General features: G+C 39.9%; 3 protein-coding genes across 5 annotated transcripts in view; 1 reads left to right on the plus strand and 2 right to left on the minus strand.

The window, feature by feature from the left end:
* Nucleotides 1–766: 766 nt before the first annotated feature.
* On the plus strand, nucleotides 767–9,104 carry psap (prosaposin). Its single transcript, XM_063491261.1, has 14 exons — nucleotides 767–897; nucleotides 4,063–4,196; nucleotides 4,415–4,489; nucleotides 4,574–4,699; nucleotides 5,338–5,553; nucleotides 5,633–5,776; nucleotides 5,864–5,920; nucleotides 6,733–6,900; nucleotides 7,056–7,148; nucleotides 7,268–7,451; nucleotides 7,633–7,796; nucleotides 7,884–7,964; nucleotides 8,203–8,310; nucleotides 8,458–9,104. The coding sequence occupies exons 1-14, from the start codon at nucleotides 864–866 to the stop codon at nucleotides 8,491–8,493; spliced, it is 1,620 nt and encodes a 539-aa protein (XP_063347331.1). The 5' UTR covers nucleotides 767–863; the 3' UTR covers nucleotides 8,494–9,104.
* A 109-nt stretch (nucleotides 9,105–9,213) lies between these two features.
* Nucleotides 9,214–15,830, minus strand: slc29a3 (solute carrier family 29 member 3). Its single transcript, XM_063491265.1, has 7 exons — nucleotides 15,739–15,830; nucleotides 14,726–14,889; nucleotides 14,236–14,641; nucleotides 13,685–13,767; nucleotides 11,931–12,157; nucleotides 11,355–11,517; nucleotides 9,214–11,015 (listed from the first exon to the last, which is right to left on the minus strand). The coding sequence occupies exons 3-7, from the start codon at nucleotides 14,563–14,565 to the stop codon at nucleotides 10,409–10,411; spliced, it is 1,410 nt and encodes a 469-aa protein (XP_063347335.1). The 5' UTR covers nucleotides 14,566–14,641; nucleotides 14,726–14,889; nucleotides 15,739–15,830; the 3' UTR covers nucleotides 9,214–10,408.
* A 3,281-nt stretch (nucleotides 15,831–19,111) lies between these two features.
* Nucleotides 19,112–22,591, minus strand: part of unc5b (unc-5 netrin receptor B) — a 54,507-nt gene continuing 51,027 nt past the window's right edge. For all 3 annotated transcript variants that reach the window (XM_063491248.1, XM_063491247.1, XM_063491246.1), the window contains 2 exons: nucleotides 22,404–22,582; nucleotides 19,112–21,935 (listed from right to left, as the gene is read on the minus strand). In XM_063491248.1, the coding sequence (XP_063347318.1) occupies nucleotides 21,770–21,935; nucleotides 22,404–22,582 (345 nt within the window). In that variant the 3' untranslated portion in view covers nucleotides 19,112–21,769. The remainder of the gene's footprint in view (nucleotides 21,936–22,403; nucleotides 22,583–22,591) is intronic.

Below are 22,591 nucleotides of genomic sequence, written 5' to 3' on the forward strand. Positions count from 1 at the left end.
GTCCTGCAAACACTGCTGAAAGCACTGTAAACAATACAGTGGGAGTGACTCTGATAGAACAACTATGTAATGACAGCAAGGAAAATAGTATAGATAGATAGAGAGAGAGAGAGAGATCTATATATTTAAATGCATACATTATGATTACTCGTCCATAACAAAATGTATTTATTTGATTAAATTTTAACTTCAAATTCCTTATTAACCTCCTAGGACCTGGCGTCCACATATGTGGACATCACATTTTGGGTTATTTAGACCAAAATACTAAATTTTGCTCTACAAGGGCCTGATATCCACTTATGAGGACATTATACTGCTACTGTTCGATCTAAATTTTAAACGAATATCCTCATATGTGGCCCTCATTTTTCTTAGAAACAAAAATCAGGTAAAAAAAACCCCCCAAAACTGGTAATTCTTTGTTTTTACATTCATCGGGACCCAATATGATAATAATATATAATTTCAAAGAGAAATTAAATATGCATGCCATGAAAGAGTTCGGGTCTTAGGAGGTTAATCTAAAAATTATGGACTACTTTCTAGGCCCACCATAGAGTCGCGGCCTCACTTTGGAAGCCATGCATTTCCCCTAGATATCGGTACAGATATTACAACTACTTTAGAAATGTATTTAGTCAAAAGTTTTGGTTCCTCTAAGTGTGTTTGAATTAAGAAAAAAAAAAAGAAAAAAAAAAGAATGCCATGATGGCCTCAGAGTCACATGTTTGTTTCGGGTCACCTGACGGTGAGGCATAAAGGCAAAACACCCTCGCAGTCTGCATTGCAGTCCTCTCCGTTCTCCAGTCAAACCTCCCCGACAACCAACACAAACACACGGATCGGAAAACAGCGCAGTCATGCTGCTCCTAACTCTTCTTTTGGTGTCCTCAGGTAGTATTAAAACAAGTGTAAAAATGATGTGTTTTTTAACATTATAGGTGACCTGATTTCGACAGTTGTCGGTCTATAAAAACAAGCTTTTTGGTTGTATAACTATCTGCGTTTTAACATCAATAGGCGGAAGCGTTTAAGTAGCTTTGATATACAAGTATACCGGGAATTATTTTTAATTATTTTTTAGTAATATAACCTGGGAGTTTGTTTTCAAATTATAATATATAGATAATAATTTTCTACACGTTTTATCGATATAATTAAAGCGGTGTCAAGTGAATCTTTAACCGCGTGACTTAGAGGTTTATTGTTTGCCCGTTGGCCTTAGCTGTGCTAACGCAAGCTTCTTAGCTAATGCTATTTAGCTACTTCAGCTAACTAACGTTAATACAACAGTTACCCGAAAAATAGCGTTTACGTGTGTAAATATGAAGGAACACCGCAATGGAAACCCGAGGAGTCAACTAACTGTTGTAGACCCCTGTTCGGCCCAGTATCTGGTGCTTTGTTGACTACTGGTAATGTTGAAGGGGAAGTTTACGTTTGATCTGCTAAAGCAACACTTTAGTTTCACCCACCCCGAAATGTTGAATTTGAAACTTTCTTTTCAGTTTTTGTTTCTTTTGGGGGATTTTGGAACGGGACCTATACTTGTGTTTCACTTTGAGTCGTGTTGATGGGTGTATCCTTATATTGTGATAAAACTGCGTCACCGATACCAACCATTTATTTCTGCAATAAAACCAAACATAACCTGCAAAACTAGGCTATTGATGCGAATACATGTTATTTTGGTCTTGTGCCATTTGGACTACGGACTATCATGGCAGAAGCCTGGTTTCCTTACAGACCAGGCTGTTTCACACACCGACTTCTTTGCTTTGTGTAGTTACTGCTTAGTTTCACCTGGATTTCTGGGTGAAACGTAACGTCTGTTTTTTACATCCACATTCCTGCATTGGCATTCCTACTCCCGCATGTCACAGGTTTTGGTCTTAGTCACATTGTTTAACATGTGTTGTGTACTTTCTGCTGATAGTTGGTTGTTTGGATCACAAAAACCGTGTAGCCCGTCTCATTAAACAGGTTTATACCGCAGGTTACATGCTGATATTGCAAAATCCAATCTGAATCCTGCTTAGAGCTGGTTGTGCTTATACTGTGTCATGTGATTGTGATTACTCACCTCAAGTGTTTTTCTGTTGTTGTTGTTGTTGTTGTTGTTGTTGTTGTTGTTTTTTTCTTTTTGTTTCTTGACTTTATAGAAACCCAAATGTAGGCTTTTAGGTCACACAGAATTTGTTGACTTACTGTAAAACTTTTTCTTGCCATAAAATGCAGAACAGGCAGTTTCTACTGTTGTCTGCCTCAGAACAGCTTGTCATTTTGTATAAAAAGCTCATGTGACCCTGCATACACTGTAGCTGGTGATTGAAGGTTTGTTGGTTCAGCCTTGCCTTCGTTGCGCATTCTTGGCCGTTATCACTCAAGTCTGCTCACTGGCCTTGAAATCCAACAATCAGTGAGTGCTTACTTACTTTTAGTTTGTCACATTTTCCAAATGTAGTTTTCAGACTTGCAGATAGTTTGGATCTTCATTTCACAACCATTAATGGGCAAAACAGGAAACACTGCATGCAAAACATGCCTTCCTGCATCACTTTTTCACTTCAGCAAACATGAAGAACAGTAAAGGCTTCTTTTTTGCATTGAGCACAACCCCTCACCCACCTCCCCCGATTCCTACTTCTGCAATTGTGATGCATGAGTGAGCAATTAAATTCCCCTGATGTGGTCATGCCAGAGATAGACATGCTAATTGGGTTTAAGCCCCTCCCCTTAATGGTCATAAACCTTAGCAAAGTATAGCTGGGTATAGCTATACTGGGTATAGCTGGGTACCCACAATCCTCAGTGATTTGTAAATTATCTTGGTTTTAAGTGAGCTTTATTAGTATGGAGAGACAAGGGTGCTGTTACGAAACTAAATCTTAATTACTATAAAAATAACACAATATCAGTAAACTTCTTTTTAGAGTTAAATTTCTATATTTCCAATTCATTGGATCTCGAGGTAATGATCGTGAATTTATTAAAAAAAAACAACAACTACAAAGAACCCCTCACTACTTTCTGGAAAACCTCTTAGAACTCAGCTGACCTTTTGCCTGTCTTCTTTACAGAGTTGTTTAAAATTAAACCTGCAGGGCAGTGTCTTACTGAAATCATACTTTCAGTTGAGGAAGTTGGCCTTGAATTTCCTTTCTGTGGTATGAAGAGTCCTGCTTGATAAAGTCATACTCTCTATTTTTGGTCTAATTGAGCTAGTTTAGCCTATTTTAAAACTTTAAACATAGTTGAAGTATAAACTAAAAGAAGAAAATGAGAACTCTGAAAAACAAATGTATCGGTTTCCATTGCTGTCATATAAAGCAGTGGTGAACTTGCTGAGGAATATGGTTTTGTTATGAGATTGCTTTTTGATCTCTCTGTAACTGCTGCTTTAGATTTCTGCAGTGAATCTCAGTAAAGGTTTAAGATGTAACCTATGTAAGTGGTGTCTGACACTGTTGCCAATCATAGGTTGTGCTAGTTTTATATTTGGTGTCAGCCATGACAGAGGGGGAAGAAATATTGGTGCTTTTTTTTTTCTTTTCTTTTTTTTTTTTTTTTTTTGCCCCTGAGTCCCTACTCCTTTATTGTAGTCATATTATTATCCTCCCACCACAGAGGCAAATATATTTGTCCCTCAAGTTCTTCCACTTCTTTGTACATTCCCTCACGTCCATTCTGATAGCTAAAGCTATCTCCGTCCAGGAATTTGCTTACATTCATGAGCACTCATGTTGCTACTATCATCAGTATTCCTTGGTTTGAGGTGATGATTATTATTCTCTCACTGATCCATTCTGTGGCAAAAAAGTAGCTGGAAATGCACATAATTGTTTTTGGGTTTTTTTTTCTCAATGTTTTAATGTACGAGCGACTCACAATAACTGCATCAGTGCAACGTGTAGCTATATTTTCAAGGACGTGGATATTGGGATATGATGTATTTGTGTTGTGGGGTTTTAGAGGGGTCTGCAGATATGACTTTGAGCATAGATTTAACACAAAAGTATAAGTTGTCTGTCAAAGCATGACTCTTTGTCCTCTTCACAGCAGCGGCAACTCCTCTGCTGGGCACCGAGCAGTGTGCTCGTGGCCCCCCCTACTGGTGTAAGAATGTGAAAACTGCATCTCTGTGTGGAGCTGTGACTCACTGCCAGCAGAATGTGTGGAACAAGCCCCAGATGGTGAGTGATTTGTAAATATTTTAACATTGATAGATTTTTTTTCAATTCTAAAAATGGCAAACTGTTCTGTTATGCTTTCTCCTACATTGAAATGTGTAGGCAAACACGAATAATTTTTATTACCCTTGTATTAGGAGCTTTGGTTTACTTTAAACAAAAAAAAAAAAGAAGAAAAAATTAGCAGCTCTTTATTTACACACCCAATTCTCTGGTTTCAGAAATCTGTGCCATGTGACCTGTGTAAAGAGGTTCTAACTGTGGTTGGGCAAGTACTGAAGGAGAATGCCACTGAGGTAAGGCCAAAAAATCCACAGAGTTTCCTGCAACCACACTAAGATTTAAACAACATTGGTATTTGCATATTTCTGTGATTGCAGGCTGAGATCCTTGGGTACCTGGAGAAGGCCTGCCAGCTCATCCCTGAACAAGGTTTGAGTGAAGAGTGCAAAACGATTGTGGATGACTACTACCCCATCCTCATGGGAATCATCAAGGGAGAACTGGTGAGCTTATTGAATCTGTTTGTGCAAGCTTTCAGTTTAAATATAGGCGGCCATCCGGGCTTTTAACATTTGGACAAAAAAAGCATTCATTATTGAAAGTTTGCCTTCGAGTTGTGCTGTCAAGGTTGACATTTTGAACCATATTGCATGCGTTCAAATATAATCTATAGAGTCTTTTAAACCTTATTTGGTTTGTCTGTGCATTTATCATTCTGCTCTTTTTAAGACTGTAAGTAAATACCCCATCTGTTACTTCTTTCTTTCTAAAGGGAAACAGAAGTGGCTGTGTGACCAGAGTGCACCCAGCTTAAAAAGGGCTATTGATGGGGAAATGAGTTTTAAGTCTAAATGGGAACAGAGTAGTCATTGTGCAATACTAAACCCATGACTAGGAGCATTTAGTATAGTTGTCTTAACACACACCTGCTACAGCATTCTTGAGGAAAAAGGAGAATCCATTTAGTATTTACTAAACCAGTTTGTTCGCACAGGAAATGCAGACTTTTTTTTTTAAGCACGGTCGACTTAAAGGATTTCACTTCTCTTTAGGCTAATGTGTGTGGGAAGCAAAGTGTTTTGGTCAAAGGGAATTTAAAATGGGGAAGGTATTGAAAGTAATATGAAGTTGTGTTTATTAGGATGATCCTGCCGTGGTGTGTGGAGCCATGGGACTCTGTCAGTCACAACAGGCAGCTCTGGCTAAGGTTCAGGCCCAGGAGCAGCTCTTGTCCAATGAAATACCTCAAGTTGACCTTTCCCAGCAAGTGTCTCCCTTCCTCTTCAATGTGCCCGGGCTCCTTTATCCTCTGGAGAACCCCAAAGAGGAGGCTCCCAAACAAGAGTCTCCAAAGCAGGTAAGCTTGAAATGTCCTCAACACCTGCTGTTAAGTGTACTCTTTATTTGGCACTGAAACTTGCCTGTCTTCCTTGTAGGAAAGTGATACAGTGTGCCAGGACTGCATCAAACTGCTGACTGATGCTCAGGCAGAGGCCAAAGCCAATTCTTCATTTATCGACTCTCTCATTGAGAATATTGAGAAGCAGTGTGATATGCTGGGGCCAGGCTTGGCTGACCAGGTAAATATCCCACGTGTGGGTTTCTTCACCACACCCAGGAGGGAGAAAAACAAAGCTTTTCTAATGCCTGTACTTCTGTCTTTGCAGTGTAAGCAATATGTTAGCCAGTATGGAACCCTGGTTGTGCAGCAGCTCATGTCCATGGTGAGTCTTCTGGTTCCTTTTGATGATGTGCTTTAACCTTCTGTTTGACTTTTTGAAGCTACAATGTGGCTTTAATAGTTATTTCATTGTAGTACTTAAACTTAGAAGCAAATGCAGCAAGACATTTTTGTAGAACAGCACCACCTGGCCTGCTGACTTAAACTTGGTCACGTTCGCTTGTGCTCTTTTCAAATTTTATCTTCTTACTTTGTTTGTTTTCGCCTGTGTTCCTTTGTTACTTTTCTCCTCTCCATTCATGTCTTTTTGCTCTGTTTTCTCCTACTCTGGGTTTTGTATGCTGCTCCCCAGGAACAGGTAGGTCATTCTGTGTTCAGCCTGTAGCCTTTTAACCCTTAGCTCTTGAGACACGTGCGAATGATGGTCTAATTATACTTTTTTTTGAACACTGGGCTTGTTTGGTTAATGACCTGACACTTTGGTGCCTGTTTGAACACTATGGAGTAGGGCCACAGTCAGAGCATGCAGTTTACTTGGTTCTTGTGATATGTGCCTAGGTTATGTTAGTTTACAGAATCAAGTCAGCTATGAGGTGCACCGGTCTTTCCTGGTTCTTCATGCTGCACCTGAAATGACAGTTTGTGTCACCATGAGTGTGTGTGTGTTGCAGTGTGTGTGTGCTGGTAAAACAAAGATGTAGTAGATGTATGTGCATAAAAACTCCTGCATATTGCATGGGTGGCAATGTGGAATTTTTATGCTATCAGCATGAAATTTTACTTTAAATTACTTACCAAAACAAAACAAAAACTTTGGCTTTTAATCCTGAGTAATTGTGCTGCTTCCTTCCTCAGCAACCCAGAGAAATCTGTGCCTTTGCTGGCTTTTGTACTGGAATGAAGAAATCCATTCCCATGATGACACTTCAGGCTGCTAAGACTGTACCCGCCGCCAAGCTTTTCCCTGCCGCCAAGCTTTTCCCTGCCACTAAGGTAGACTCTGCTGCAGAAACGTCTGGCAAGGTATAGTATGTTGGATAGTGTACAGTGGTTAATCTTGATTTTTGTATTTGATATTTATTTTAGTTTAAAAAAAAAAAAAAAAAAAAAAAAGATAATTAAAAAATGGTTGTATAGCAGTATATTGCACATGCTAATGAGCCATACCCTGTGTCCAGCCCATGGTCCGTGTCCGTGATTCCCCAACCTGTACCGTCTGCGAGTATGTGATGAAACAGTTGGAGAGCATGGTGCAGCAACATTCTACAGAGGTGGGCTGTGTAACACTTAATATGTCCAGTATGATCATAAAAATAAGCTACAAACTGCTGCCAACATAATACTGGTGTGGTTTGCTCTGCTGACCGACTAACCTGTCTGTCCTGTGCAGGAGGAGATTATTCACGCTGTGGAGCAAGTGTGCTCAATCCTGCCCTCCTCTTTGAGTTCCCAGTGCAAGGATCTGATTGAGACATATGGTCAGGCTATCATTGATCTGCTTGTGCAGGAGGTTGATCCCAAAACTGTCTGCACAGTGCTGGGACTTTGCAATGGTCAAGGACGTGCATATGTTGGTAAGTTCTTAGTCTTCAGAGCACGCTCTATGCTGATGTACATTGTGCTTTAGCTAGCTGGAGCCTATCCTAGCTACCCTAGGGCAAGAGGCAACGCTGGACAGATTGCTGGGCTGTTGCAGGGCTAAACATTTAAGCATTTAAATACATGGATGGATAATCACTCCTAAAACTTTCACAGTTGCACTTGACAAGCCCCGCTTTAAGGTCGGAGGCTACTGTGAGGTGTGTAAAGCTGCAGTCAGTTACATCGACGGCATCCTGGAGAAGAATGCAACAGAGGCTGAGATTGAGGAAGCTGTGAGAAAAGTATGCAACTTTCTGCCTGACTCTTACAAGACTGAGGTGAGTAGATGTGCTAATTAATCTTGTGGAACTCTTTTACCTGTCCTCATATGACACCCTTACATTTTAACTGTGGTTTGTCAACAGTGTGACCAGTTGGTTCAACAGTATGAGCCAATTCTTGTCCAGCTGCTGCTCCAGATGCTTGACCCAGACTTTGTGTGCATGGTAAAAGGATTACTTATTTCAAAATGATAATAAAGTTAACCGGTAGTATGTTTCACTGGACTTTAAAGGATTAAACACTGTAATAGGAATGTTTTTAACTCCAAATACTATATAGCTTACATTGAATGCTGAAATGTATACATTTTTGGTCATTAGCAGTAAATGAGATTGTTATGGCTTAAACTGCATACCTGCAGCTCAGTTTTTAACATCTGAGGTTTATTTGCGTGTGTAATAGAAATTGGGAGCCTGTCCTGGTGCTGCACATAGACTGCTGGGGACAGAGCAGTGCAGCTGGGGACCTTCATTCTGGTGCAAGAACATGGAGACCGCACAACAGTGCAATGTGAGTAGTTTGAAATTTGATTAAACATATTTTTGGGTATCTTATTAACCACTTGGTGTCATAATGCCACTGGAACTGTGATTGTAAAGTCTTTAAGCTCAACCTTACTCTAATACATCTCTCCAACCACTTGTTTTGGTCTTTCAGGCCGTGGCTCATTGCCAACGCCATGTGTGGGTATAGAGGACGACCTGTACAAACTGACCTGTAGGGAATTCAACAGAAATACTCTAGTGCTGCATCCCACTGTTAATTTTTGTGTTTAAATTAACTTTGATATTTTAAATGATGTTATGGTGGAAAGGGACTAGTGTTTTCTTCTTTTCCCCCTCCAACGAAGTATTGGCTTATTGGGCAGGGGGAAGTAATTACATGTATAGTGGCCCACAATTGCTTCACTGTCTGCTTTTTCAAATTGGCATCATTTGAGTTGCACTTGGTTTTTCTTACTGGGAGAGGTGAAAATAAGAAAATAAGAACATGAAGAATTTTCACATTTGCGTTCTTCTCTATGGTAGTACTTTTTGCAAATACAAATGATTCAGTTCATTAGTTTCTGTAAATCTGCAGTAATAAATTTCTCTGAAACATTTATATTTTGTAGAGAGATTTGTTGTTTTTATGAGCTGACACTGGAGGTTAATCAGAGTGTAATTTGAGTTCACTCTTTAACTGTTTGTAAATCCCTGTGCTTCTAATGCACTAAAAACTTCTCAGAATTAAATGTCTGCTTGAAACGCTGAGGTAATTGTTACAGTGCAAACTTTTTAACAAATAAAGTGATTCCCAATCTATTGTTTGTTATCTTTTCCTTGTATTGTGACTGGAATTTCCCTCAAACTTACTATGGTAAAAGGACTGGTTCTTATATAGCGCTTTTCTACTCAGCCTTTCACACAGCATACAAGTCCTTTACTTTTAATGCTTTCTAATGTTCACACTCCAGTGGATCCATCCATCAAAGTGACATTCAGTGTCTTGCCCAAGGAAATTTGGCATGCAGACTGGAGCAGCCAGGGATGGAAACACCAACCTTCTGATTGTTAGATGGTGTTGTGTGGACTGAACCTGTAAAAAGACACTTGCACATTTAATTGCTGAGATATCTTTAAGAGTCCAATTTCAGTCTGTTTTTCTACATGATAAAAAAATTGCTGCAGCAATAAATAAATAAATGGTTAAAATTACTGGGGAACAGTTCTGGTAACTCAATGCCCAGACTATCCTGTATAGTAGAAAGTTTAATTCACAAAACCCCCCACTAGGGACACATTGTTAAAGGCAAAATACCTTGCGGAAAAAAACAGAACAGGAAAACCTCTGTCTCAGTGGAGGGAAAGTATTTATTAGTAGGAAAAGGTGTAAAACAATACAAATAAAGTCCAATATATATGCGATCCAGTGGGTGTTTGAGTCTTTGCTGCTGCACTCGATCAGCTCTGCTCTAAGGCTTTGTGTGCAGTCTGCTGCATCCTGAAAAAAATGCTAGAGACTCAGATTAAGGAAGCTGCGAGGAAAGTATGGAACTGTCTCTGACAAGACAATGGTGTACTTGTATTAAAAACTAATGATCCTCACAAATAAAACCTCTCCCAGAGTTTTATTTGTTGTCCATTAATACAGTCAGTAGTAATGTAGTACAGCAATACTGTGAGAAGTAAGACGAACCACAGCATGTAGATTTTTTTTAAACTGTTCATCAAGACGCGTTGAGGTTTATAGCAGGTAGACAGGATCAAGCCACATGTTCGAAATCCTTTAACCATGTATTTTCACCTGAAGCCTTATTTAAAAAAAAAAGAAAAGAAAAGTAAATGTCATTTTTACAATTTACTGAGTACTCCAAAATTGTCATCTGATTTTTAAAAAATTTAAAATCAGTTGTTTCTTATAGACAGCAGTGATTGCAAATCACTTCATAAATGTAAACATATTAATGCGAGGTATAAAGAAATTAAGGCATGTTGGTCATGTGAAAAGCTTATTGGCAACTCCCCCCGAGCAGATACCTGACTTTACTGGTGCATGCTGCAGTTCTGATTCACATGAGCACCAACTTTACCCCTGAACATGACCAGGTTACTGTGTACCAGCCTGATCAGATATAGTGCACAATGAGCACAGACAATGCAGATCCAACAGCCAGTCCCAGAGCGAGAAAGAAAGACATGATCACTCCTGTGGCCTCTGCCAGCTCTCGATGTACCACCTTTGGGCCGTAGATCATTGGCAGTGTGCCTAAGTAGCCATTAGAGAGACCCAGCAGGCAGTTAAAGAGCACCGGATACACATCATGATTGAACACTACCGTAAGGAGGTGATCCCTTGGCTGGTAGTTACAGAGCATGAGGAGTGGTACCATAACGGAGCGACACAGCACCAGCACAGGCAGGACTTTACTTGTGGGACCAGGGACCTGCAGCCAGGCTGTGGCCATCCTGCCACATAAATCTGCTACGTTGTACAGGAGGAAACAGCTAAGAGGCACAAAGTAAGTGGTTGTCCAGGGACTGCCACTATCCTTGTTGACAGACTGTATTCCTGAGGATACAGCAGGGAATACCATGATGGAGACAGAAAAAACATAGAAGACACTCAGTCCGAGCAGCCAAATCTTCCTAAGGATGGGTCGCAGAGGTGGGATTTTGTTTCCAGCACCTTCATCCTCGCTCATCCCACCTGGACTACTGCATGCCATGTAGTGTCTAGAGAATAAAAATGGTGAATTGGAACAGGTTCATTATTATTATTGATTTATAGTTGCTTCATCATTAAATACATTTATTTCACATGCATTGAATGCATTAACTAAAAATACATTATGCACAAAATGACTGGTGCAGGTTAATTTAGAACCCATTCCAGATCTTAATTTATTATAATTGTTTTGAGGGGTTTTTTAAACCCACCCTGTGTATGACATGAACACTGGTTCAGGTGAAATCACAAATAATGATATAAACTACACAAGAGCACATTTGTACGTTCAAAATACAGATGTGGTTGGTGGTGTATTTAACCACATGGAAACCAGAACTACTGACCTTGAATATGCCAGCTTGGGCAACAGCAAATATGTGATGATGCAAAGCAGAATGAAGACATCCGCCGTGAGGAAATAGACCAGAGCGCTGTTTGTCACATCTTTAGCTATGGCTAGGTCCGCTATTGAGGCTAAAGCACTCAGTGTACCTCCCATAGCCTGACCTGAAGCAGAAAAGGAGCTTGGTTTAAGTATTGTGCAGTAGATAAAAGTCTTGCATTGTTGCCTCTTTAAATTGATTGTTTGTTTTCTTTTTAAATGTTATAAGCTTTATTAGAAAGCAGGCTGAAAGGAAATGAGAAAGAGAGGCAGTGAATGTGCAGCATCCCAAATTCTTAATTCAGTGTGTTATATAATAATAAAGGGCTCAAAAATTTTGGGCCATCTTTACTATAAGGGTAAACTATACTCGTACATTGTGACGTAAGAAGTTATTACATACAGTGAAATCATCTTCATGAAGCAGCACATAATCAGGATTTGAAAACATGAGAAAATATTTGTGAGCATCCACTTTAATAAAAGACACCAGTGTAAACAAAAGACATCTCTAACTTGACTTGAATAAGATCTCTACCTGATATGAGGGCCTGAGAGATCCTCATGGGAAAGTGGCCACTGATCCCGAAAATGCTACCATAGAAGATGTTGGAGGCTCCGCTGACTACGGCCACACTGATCAGTGTGACGACTAAGAATCCCATCCTGTAGTTTGACGTGTCCACCTTCACCAGCGCTGTGGTCACCGCGAACACAAACAGGATCACAAACAGCGATGACAGGATTCGAATTCTTGAAGACACCCTATGCACACAAACACATACTGGGATTAAGCAGAAGGATCTTTGAGCTCTGTTAACATAATTGGGTTTACAAAAGTAAACATGGACGTCAAATCAGCTTTTACATTTTCCTTCATACAGCGCTCTAACAGCCCGATCTTTTAGCTCTTTGGGGCATATATCACACTTATATGTTTCAGATCAACAAAATTTTAATATTAGTCCAAAGATAATCAAAGAAGATCCATAACACAGTTTGTAAATGATTAATATATTAATTAAAAGAAAATAACATAAACAAAAAAAACAAACAAACTTTAGCACACCCTGTATCAAAATTCAGAGGAGGAATTGCTAGTGTGCTTCGGATCAATGTCCTGCTACATAACTCGAGTGAGCCTGAGCTTCAGGACTGAACTAATTACCGGACATTTTCCATTTGTCTGGACATTTGCTGGTAGAGAGACAAATTCATGGTTTCAACAATTACAACAAACTGTCCAGGTCCTAAAGCAACCAGAGACCATCACACTACACTGTTTGACTGTTGATATGTTGTTATTTTCATGAAATGCTGTGTTAGTTTAATGTCAGATGTAGCGGGACTGAAACCTTCCAAAAAGTTAAACTTTTGTCTAGTTAGTTCACAGAAAGATTTCAAGATGTTTTTTGGCAAAATGTGAGACGAGCCTTCGTGTTGTTTTTGACCAGCAGTGGTTTCCTCCTTGGTCAAGTGATGCATCGCCCTGAGAAACTGTGTAGGGGTTTAAATGAAATGAGAATGTAAAAACTAATATTGATGATCTGAAACATGTAAATGTGATGAATATGCCCCCCCCCCCCAAAAAAAACCCCCAAAAACCCCAAGAAATCAGGAAGGGAAAAATGCTTTTTCACAGTACTGTAACTGTTTTCAAGTTCATGAGCAGGAGAAACCATCATAGTTGGAAGTAAATCACAAAGAGAACAAGGGAGAAAGGCAACTTCACTTGACCAGATTTCACCCCAAATTTGAGGTTCTCTCAAAAAGGCCCCATTTATCAGAAACCATCCACAAGGCTACCATGGTAAAACGCTCTGGTCAAGTGACCCATCTCCCTGAGAAATGTGTGTAGAGGTTGAATTGTACTGGCTGGCAAGAGCACAGAGTCATCCACAGTGATGCAAAAATCACATGTATCCTCATTTGACCGTTCACAATGGGTTTGCATTTATTTCTTTTGTTGTGTTGTTTAAACATGTTATAAACTATTACACACACACGCAGTCTGGCCTAATGTGACACAGCTAGCCTTTAATTATCCACCCCAATAATAAACACAGCTGAACAAAAATCCAGAGAGAGGGTGAAGAGACACACTAGATCAAATGTTCCAAGATAAATTAGATCACCGCTGCCCTGTCCTGTAAGAACCTAGACAGGACAAATGTGACATTGTACCGTCCAGTCATCCAGTAACCGAACAGCAAGGCTGAACTGTGAAAGACAGAAAACTCTCCGAGAGGATTGGCCTGTGTGTGTGTGTGTGTGTGTGTATGGGGAGCTAACCTGTTAACGAAAACGTAGTTGAGGATCAGACACAACACAGAGGGCACAGTGGAGGCCATGGACAGATAACTTTCAAAGTAATCCTGTGAACAGAGAGATAAAAGAAAACATTTTTAATCAGTATTCACTTGAATAAAACCAGAGAGTTATGCATGCATGTGGCATCTGACACACAAAAGAAAAAGGAAGTGAAAGGGGAGGGTGAAACGAATAAATAAATCTGTAATAGCCATTTCCTCCAAGTCTAAGCAAGTGTTTATCTCGCAAAATCAAAAATTAATCAAGACTTAAAGGCAGTTTGCTTTACGTTTTTCTTATACATTAATGCATACAAGTGTCACCTTGAGTGAGAACAAATGAACAAATTCCACAATGTCTTGGAGCAGTTCCACTTGACTGTGCTGCAATGGATTTTAATGCGATGCAAAAAGACAGCAAGTCATATGATCTCAGACGGGGTTGCAACAGCTTCATGTCACAAGCATGCAGAATTGCCCAGATGTGCTTCTTCCTGTGAAAAACATGCATATCACGCTGTGTTAAGCACTCACACTGAGGTCTGAATGCTGCTCCTCGTTGCCGCTGTGATGAGTGTCGTTGCTAAATTTATAGAGCCAGTAGTGTTTAGCTGTTATGAAGAAGTTCCAAGGCAGCAGGGATCCAATGCCCATCAGAAAGAAAATTATGTACACCAAATAGTACGAGTCCTCTGGACTGTAGCGCACAGCCAAAGGTGGTGGGGAATTTTGGGGGAGAAGAGACGCAGAGAGGCTTTGGTCTTCGCTCTCTTCGTCTTCCTCATCAGATTCATCATGGTTACCAAGTGCATTAGGAAGATATGATGAGTTGAGACTGGGGTGCACAGGTCCTGTACCGTCCATTTCCACAGACTGCGTGCCGGACACTCACAAAGCGAAGGTTGCGAAATTTTAAAGGCAGGAAATTTTAAACAGAAAGCTGTGGAGGAGGAGAAGAAGAAAAATATGAGAACAAAACAAGTTCACTGAGGAACTGACATTATATTGTTATTATAACACTTACTTTTATTAGAACTTGTCCATAGATGGGAAAAGACAACCACGTCTGCTTGGAGCCCATAGTCTGGAGAGGTCACTGACGCTGATAGAAATTCCGGTGAATCAGCCACCTGACATGATCAATTTCATTCAGTGTTGGAGGTAGTCTTGCATCTTCCACATCTGTTTCTTTATAACATGTAAGAAATAAAAAAAAATAAGTATCCTGTGTTTGTCACCACAGTATGGTCAGTAAACATTCACAGTAAATAGACAATCGTGACCTGCTGTGGACTGTCAAAGGAGACCAATGGCATTTCTTAATGGGCCACTACAACTACGGATGTGAACCCACAATTAAATGCTCCATCAGAAGGAAAGGTCAGCATTTATGTCAATTATCATATTAGGGCATGTTCTTGTTGAACCATAATACTGGCTTTCGGCAATTTTATAAAGCGTCTCCACTCTTTCTTAAAAGTAAAGTATCACATGAAAGACGCTAAAAATAAGTGGCAAGTGATGCAAGCAGGACCGCTCATGAGACCGGACCAGAAGGCTGCCTGGAGTGTTTGAACACCGCAGGCAGGAACAGACAAACGAAACAAAGCAGGTTCAAACTAGCACGGCTTTATCACGTCAAAAAGCAGGTCATTAAAGGCGACTGACGTGAAGCACACAGCTGACTTTGCATCTTAAAATCGTGATGTGCGCCGCTGATGAGGAACAAATATTCACGTGATGCTTACCCACGAAAAAGCAATTTTAACAGTAAGTAAAAACAGACTCAAGAGCCGCTTCTTTTAACAAAGTATCCTGCTAGCAGCAGTTTTTACGACAACCGGTGTTCAATGTAAAATTATTCTGCTCTTTTGTTGGCACTCTTCATTTTAAGGGTTGTTAAGGACGAAAAGCTCTTTTATTTGTTAACACTTACACATGACCTAACAATAGATGCTAGCTAAGTGCAAAAAGAAACGTGAGCAACCTTCTCGACCCATACAAACTGTGGCTAAAGTAAAAATATTTTAAATGTACCTCTCTCGCTGCGGACTCCTTCGCTGTTGCTGCTCTGTTTTCTTGGAGCGTAATGCACCGCCTCAAAAACTCTGGTCAGCTGACCAGGGCTGACAACAACAACAACATCATTTCCGGTAAAAAGCCTTCAAAACATATAATTTTACAAATTGGCAAAATAAAATATCGCGGAGTTACGCTTATATGTATAAAACTCGGAGGCATTTCAAAATATGTTTGAAAAGGATTTCTAAAATCTGTTGTGGATAAGGAAAAACCGGAAGCCTTGTCACTATAGAGACAAACACTTTCCGCTACAGCCTTTTTAAATGAAAAGCGCGGGTTTAGGTAATGAAATACTGGAAATAAATGTCTCATGTTCACAAATTTTCACACAAGAGTGAACACTGCTCTTACGTGATCCTTGCTGTTAATGGGTTTAATTTTGTTTTTTGAGAAAGTGCAGCAATTTCTATGTGAAATAATGTTTGCAATGTGCATAAAGAGAGCAATATTTATCTGTAGAACTTGTTTACTATGTAGAGCCATCTCTATGTGGAGCGTGCATTGCTGTGTTACTAATGTAGAGCAAAAATATTTTAACAACTGACCAAAAAACACTTTTACTTTGCAGACAAATCCTTTACAAATATTTTAAATATGCACATTGCTACGAAACCTATAATGATGGGAATTATTTAAATTGGATTTGATCTAACAATTGTGTTTGGTTTCTGAGATCTATATAGAATACAGCCATGGTGAAAGAGTAATGCGGTGTAGTAATCAATTTGTGCCTCTTCTTTAATCAAACTAACAAATTAAAATGCAATACAATATGTAGATCTCAGTTGTAAAGTCATCTTTCCTTGCTGACGTAATAGTGTCAGTTCTAGTCTAGTCGGAAGTACATTTTCAAACTGTTTTCTCTCTTGCAAAAAGTAGTCATGTTAAATATTGTGGCTTTGTGCATATATCACATTTATCATTCCAATAAAATAAATACATAAAAAATACTGCTTAAATCATTAGCCTATATTTGCCAGGAGAGGGCACTGTAGAATAACATATCCACAGGTCTCGTCGTGTACCTCTCTTGTGTAGAAGAATTCCAACACCTGTTAGAAGAAAAACACCAGCAAAACAGGGAAGAGAAGCAGTGATTTATTGAAACGTGTACAAACATAAATGATATAAGGAAAAACACACAGTAAGGTAGGCTTCTAACAAATTTTGAAAGTTAATATTTGGTGTGATCACCTTTATTCTTCAACACAGCCTGAAATCTTTTAGTAAAACTTTTTTGTAATTTCTTTAAATAGTCTTCAGGAATAGTTCTTCCAGCTTCTTGAAGAATATTCAAAGCTCTTCCTAGTATGTCCGCTGCCTTTTGTTTTGTTCCCTGTGAAGATGATCATACACTGCTTCAATAATTTTTATGTTCAGGCTCCAATCCATGACTGATAGTGTTCCACTGTGTGTTTTTCTGTCCAGGTATTCTTTCACTGTCATACTATAAAAATGAATCCACGTTCAGTCAGATACTTTACAGACAGTATCACGTGATGGATCAAAATCTTTTCTGCGTTCATAATTCCATGACTTTTAACAAGACCCACAACACCACTGGTGGAAATGTAGCCCCAAACCATGGCAGAGCCTCCACTCTGTTTTACAGATGGCTTTAGATACTCTGTTGTACTTGTCTCCTGACCTTTTCCATACATATTGATAATAATTTGAGCGGTTACCACAGACTTTTAGCACAGTTCTTGTGTAATTTGGCATACCTCAGTCTTTTTCTTGACAGCCACCCATCCACTGAGACCATTTCTGATGAAGCTTCAGTGACCAGTAGATGGATCAACTGAGCGGCCAGATACATCTCTCAGGTCCTGCGTCAGGTCTTTGCCGGATTTTTTTGATATGTATTCAGTTCATTACTTTCAGATACTATTCATCTGCTGTAGAGAATGTTTATTTGTTTTGTTTAGATTTTTTTTGTCTTCCACTTGTTCAGTTCCCTTAAATTCTTTTAAGGACACAGTGCACACCATGCTGAGATATGGCGAGGCTTAACAAATTAAACCAAAACATTACCGTATGGGTTGCAAATGAGTGAAAAAGCAGCTGATGTCACACAGCCTGTTGCTCAAGATCACTTTAACTTTACTTTAAAAATGACAAGAAAGTCTGGCTCCTTAGAAGCAAAATAAAAATAAATGATGGAGGGCTGGCTCAAGACTTTCGCACATTACAATAGAGCTCAGTTTGATCTTTTACTAGGATGGACCAGTAAAGCAACTGTAACCTAATTATGATGATATCCCCCCCAAACCCCCATTATTCTTTATTCATTCAGCTTGCTGTCATTACACGAGCATTACAGAGCACAGACACAAAACCTTCACATCTAGAGTGTTTTGGGAACTAACCCATAAACACTCACCAGAATTTAAAAATAATAACTTTCCATAGAGTTCAGGGGCAGAGTAGTAGCACTGGCATCACCACACCAGGAATAGCAGTGTATTTTATTGGGAAACATGAATTATTAATGGCTTCACAGTGGGCTGGACTGGAACCATTGACAGGCTAGTTCTGGGTGCATGTTTCACACCAGCGCCTAAAGTGCTCTTCATATGGTCACACACTTATTTAAAATGCTGTAGGCTCAGCGATGACTGTTATCATGCGAAAAAGGACAAAATTATGTTTAGTTAATGCTGCATGTTCTCATTTTCTTTTCTTTAAAATACAAAAACATCCTGTGCAGGGCTGAAGCTAGAGTCAGCTTTTATACCATCATTTTATACATTATACAAGGTTCAGTTATCTCACGCACTGTCAGCCACCAATGAAACAGGTGCAAAGTGTTGTCTACCTTACAGCAATGCACGCTCCATATAGGGATGACACAATATTTTCTCGATATGAGAGCCTCATCTGATCATTTCCCACTCATCGCCCAGTCATAAAGAAAAACTGAGGTTAGAATCCTCAATCTAAACACCCAAGGCAGTCTTTAAAGGCCACTATCAGTACCTCCAAGACCATGTTAATGTGAAGACCAGACGACCTGCCAGTTAAAAGCTTTTAAAGCTAAATGGACCTAAAGGGAATTTTCCAGTGAAGTGTGAGGTAAAGAGGGACAGGTTGAGCAGCTCTGCATTTTCTGTGAAAATGGGGTGTAATTGACAAAACCACAGATGCCATTTAACTGTAATTCTGTCCTTCAGTGCTAAGTACTAAGCGCTGAAGAAGCTCGCAATTAGCTCTATGGATTATTTGAAATATGGCAGTGCAATAGCAGGCTTTAATGCAATAAAGAGCAAAACACAAACACACAGCTGTTAAACTAAGAAATATAATTTATTGCATAAAAATTATATTTAGTTACAGGTAAGAAGGCTAGACATTTATTTACAATTAGTACTTTACAGAGATGAAATCATGTCACTGAATCCATTTAGTTTTTAGTTTTAGTTTTTTTTTTAGTTTTGTTTTTGGGTGTTTTTTGTAAAAATGTCTGTCTTCTTGAACAAAGGGTAGTTTTTTTTTCTCTTTGACGGGAGCACTTTTTGAATCCAGTACAGCTCCAGCATAAATTATCCAGAGATATGGCCAAAGATCCAGCAGACACTCAAAAAATCTGGACAAATAAACACTGTAGTCTACAGCTAGTCAGTCTCTGTAACAAGACTTGAGGAAAGAAAAAACAAAAGTCCTGCAGTGTTCAGGGATCCAAAGTACTGAACAGATTGTGTCCAGGTATTTTTCCTCAGGGCAAAGACCTGCAGGGCACGAGGTCATCATGTCAGTCGCTGTGCCACTTTGTTTTCCCACGTGTGCTTTTTTTTAAGGTAGCAGCTTTCTTGGTCAGTGATCCAATTGTTCTCCGGATGGAGAATCCCCACACAGACTAGCATCACCGAAAAAATGTTAAAACTACTCCTAAACCAATTTAGGATACAAAATCAAAACCCTGTCAATGTCCTGATCTGAAAAAATAGAATCTTACTCTTCCAGGAAACAAAAGAAGTCAAAACGCTTCACTTTTTCTTATGTACTTGCATAGCACTTACAAAGAGAAATGACAGATCTTAAGAATGTGCACATACTGTACGCGCACACCCACCTGCCCACACACATCCACTCTCACACACACACACACACACACATATGCGCACACACACGGTTCATTCACACAAAACAGTGACATGACTCACTGCTGAGGAGGAGGGATACTGCCTGTGTTTTGGTTCTTGTGGTTGTTTAAGATATGAACACTTTTTTCTTTTTTTTTGCTTAGAGGAATAAAAAAGACTCAATAACACAGAACTTAAGCAAAGATAATGTTACAGACGAAAGCATTTAAGCTGACGGAACAATAGTGACAATGCAAACAGATTGAGGACCCTGACCACAAAGCAGGCAGATTAAAAGAGTTGAGAGAAGGGAGGCAGAATGAGCTACAGGGCGATGCATGGACATATGGACACATAGATAAGTGGGGGACAGAGAACAGATTGTAACATAACTCTGATGGTGTTGAGGTAAGTTTCACGGTCCCCTTGCTGCCCATTTGATTCAAAGCAAGGCTATTCTATCCTACAATCATGTGTGATCTCGGGAAATGGCCTTCAATTACAGCAAAGCCTCCAAATTACAGCGTGCAGCAAATTCATCAGGACACTTGACCCCCCCGTCCAATCATGTCTTACAGATTATATTTTACATTTTTTGAATCGATGCACAAGATTTAAAAACAAAAAAATAAACATAGTTTTGTTATTCACAAGAGAGACATCCAATGTGTCCTAACTCTCCAATTTTGGCGTGCTCTACTAGGATCAAAAAAATAATACACAGCAGATCAGTAGCCTAAACAAGCACAGATGTTAAAACAGGCTCTACATGATCGTAACACCAGTGACAGTAAAAGAAAAAGAAACAGAAAACAAAGAATCCACAAATCTGGACAATAAATTAAAGCGTTCCCCAAAGGAAACTTTTCTTTTGTTGATGTTTTTAAGGGATGACCAGAAAGCTCTCCTGCAGTTTATTCTCAAAAGATTGAAGTGTGGCAGAGCGAAAGAGGAATGCAAGGAGAGATGAAAGAGAAACACCCCTGTGAGTCGGAATGATATGCCAAGGCTTTGAGGCGTTTGTTGGTACAGTATAAAGAGTCAGTCTAGTTATTCGCCAATTCTGAAGCAAACTTCAAAAATTCGCACTTCTATAACATAGGAGAGGCAGCTTTTTTTTTTTTACGCCCAAAAGATTCGAACCTTGAGGGTTCGATCGTTACACGATTTGTCATCAGTCGAAGCAGTTAGATGAGAAATCCTAGCCTGTCTGCTTTAGAGCCGATTAATGACTGCTCTGCCTGTGTGTGTGTGTTGGAGTGTGTGTAGCCTGGGGAGGCTGAAGGCAGGTCGGTGCTTCCTGTCCTTCAGCGCACACATGGGGATGACAATGAAGAAACAAAAGTCCTCTGCCATGACGTGAGGGTGATCTTAAATCATGCACTTTCATGCTGCTACTGAAACACAGGCCATCCCGCGTTAGCGTTTATGTCGTTGTGCGTGCTTCAGCGTGCTGAATACATGAACGTTTCCATTTTTTCCCAAAGCACTCATATTTATATATACAAGCATGGAGCCATTTTCAACATTCAAAGGCAGTCAACACCATGTCTGACAGACAACTTTAGAGCCACTTTATGCCTTGGTACCCTTGGATTGTTTTTTTTTTTATACCTCGCAGATGCAACGTTGCTTTGGAGGGCTCAAGCTGAATCGGGTTAGCAGGCGGATGGCACGCATGGGAATATGTTATGGTGGCCATAGAGCTACAGTGGCTGATCTTTTCAGGGCCAGTGAAAAGGGAAATGAGGCAGAGGTAATAAAGTTTATGTGAAGCAACCAAAATGCTCTGTGGGTTTATGATTTGCGCTGGCGTGTGTGCATATTCATTCATAGGCAGGTATTTTCATTGCGGTGGTGGTGAGAGAGAAAAAAAAAGTCTCGCTCTTTTGTTTCTTGACCAATCAACAATCCCCATCAGTTGTCATGACAACTAGCACCTCACTTTTGCCCATCTCCTCCAGTGCGGTCGCCAGAGAGACCAAGTCTGCGTCACCTTGGTGACATGCTTCCCATAAGTCCAGCAGAACACCTGTGGGGCTGGGCTTTGTAGCAAAGTAGTTCAAATACCTGGATGGAGGAAAGAAGGCGCAAGTCGTGAGAAGAAAAAGGAGAGAGCAAAAATAGTCCTTCATCACTGATTATCTTTTTCTTTTTTCTTTTTTGGTCATTACTGGATGTTGCACATACTGGAGGAAAAACCTCTGACACTCCAATACTGATACCCAGCTAAGCATCATATTTCAAAGGCAGGGTTAGATAATTAGCAAGATGGATTTTTGTAACATTATATAACACGCATGACTGAATCATATTTTTTAACTTAATATTCAAGCCCAGCTTTTGAGATTCTAATCAGTACAGGCAGATATAACATGACTTTTCACAGTCGTCTGTCTAAATTTAATTCACTTAAACCCAATTCTAAACTGACCTCTGAGGCCTCTTTAAATCATCTCATATCAGACAGTGATGAACACTGCAGCTCCTACAGTCGTTTCAGAATGCAACTCAAGTAAGAAACGTGCTTTATCTGACCTGTCAAAGCCCAGACTGCGAGCCAGTAGCCTCCAGTCACATCCTCGAGCGCTGGGTGCATCCAAACTGGCGCAGATTTTCTGGCGGATGGAGTCAGGCAAGCGAAAGGCATAAGGTCCCACTTGAGAGGAAGGTAGGCACGTTCCTCCTGAGGGGAGGGGCGAGTGCGGAGGTAAAGTCTGGAAGAG

The sequence above is a fragment of the Pelmatolapia mariae genome, linkage group LG13 (assembly GCF_036321145.2).
Source record: "Pelmatolapia mariae isolate MD_Pm_ZW linkage group LG13, Pm_UMD_F_2, whole genome shotgun sequence".
Lineage (NCBI taxonomy): Eukaryota > Metazoa > Chordata > Actinopteri > Cichliformes > Cichlidae > Pelmatolapia > Pelmatolapia mariae.

Bases quoted from the DNA above. Each gene is read 5' to 3' on its own strand.
- psap (XM_063491261.1), top strand. From the start codon at position 864: ATGCTGCTCCTAACTCTTCTTTTGGTGTCCTCAG. The intron at 4,197-4,414 runs GTGAGTGATTTG...CTCTGGTTTCAG, and splicing joins TGTGGAACAAGCCCCAGATG to AAATCTGTGCCATGTGACCT. The intron at 8,311-8,457 runs GTGAGTAGTTTG...TTGGTCTTTCAG, and splicing joins AGACCGCACAACAGTGCAAT to GCCGTGGCTCATTGCCAACG.
- slc29a3 (XM_063491265.1), bottom strand. From the start codon at position 14,565: ATGGACGGTACAGGACCTGTGCACCCCAGTCTCAACTCATCATATCTT. The intron at 13,768-14,235 runs GTGAGTGCTTAA...CTCTGTTCACAG, and splicing joins AGCAGCATTCAGACCTCAGT to GATTACTTTGAAAGTTATCT. The intron at 11,518-11,930 runs GTAGAGATCTTA...TTTCTGCTTCAG, and splicing joins CTCTCAGGCCCTCATATCAG to GTCAGGCTATGGGAGGTACA.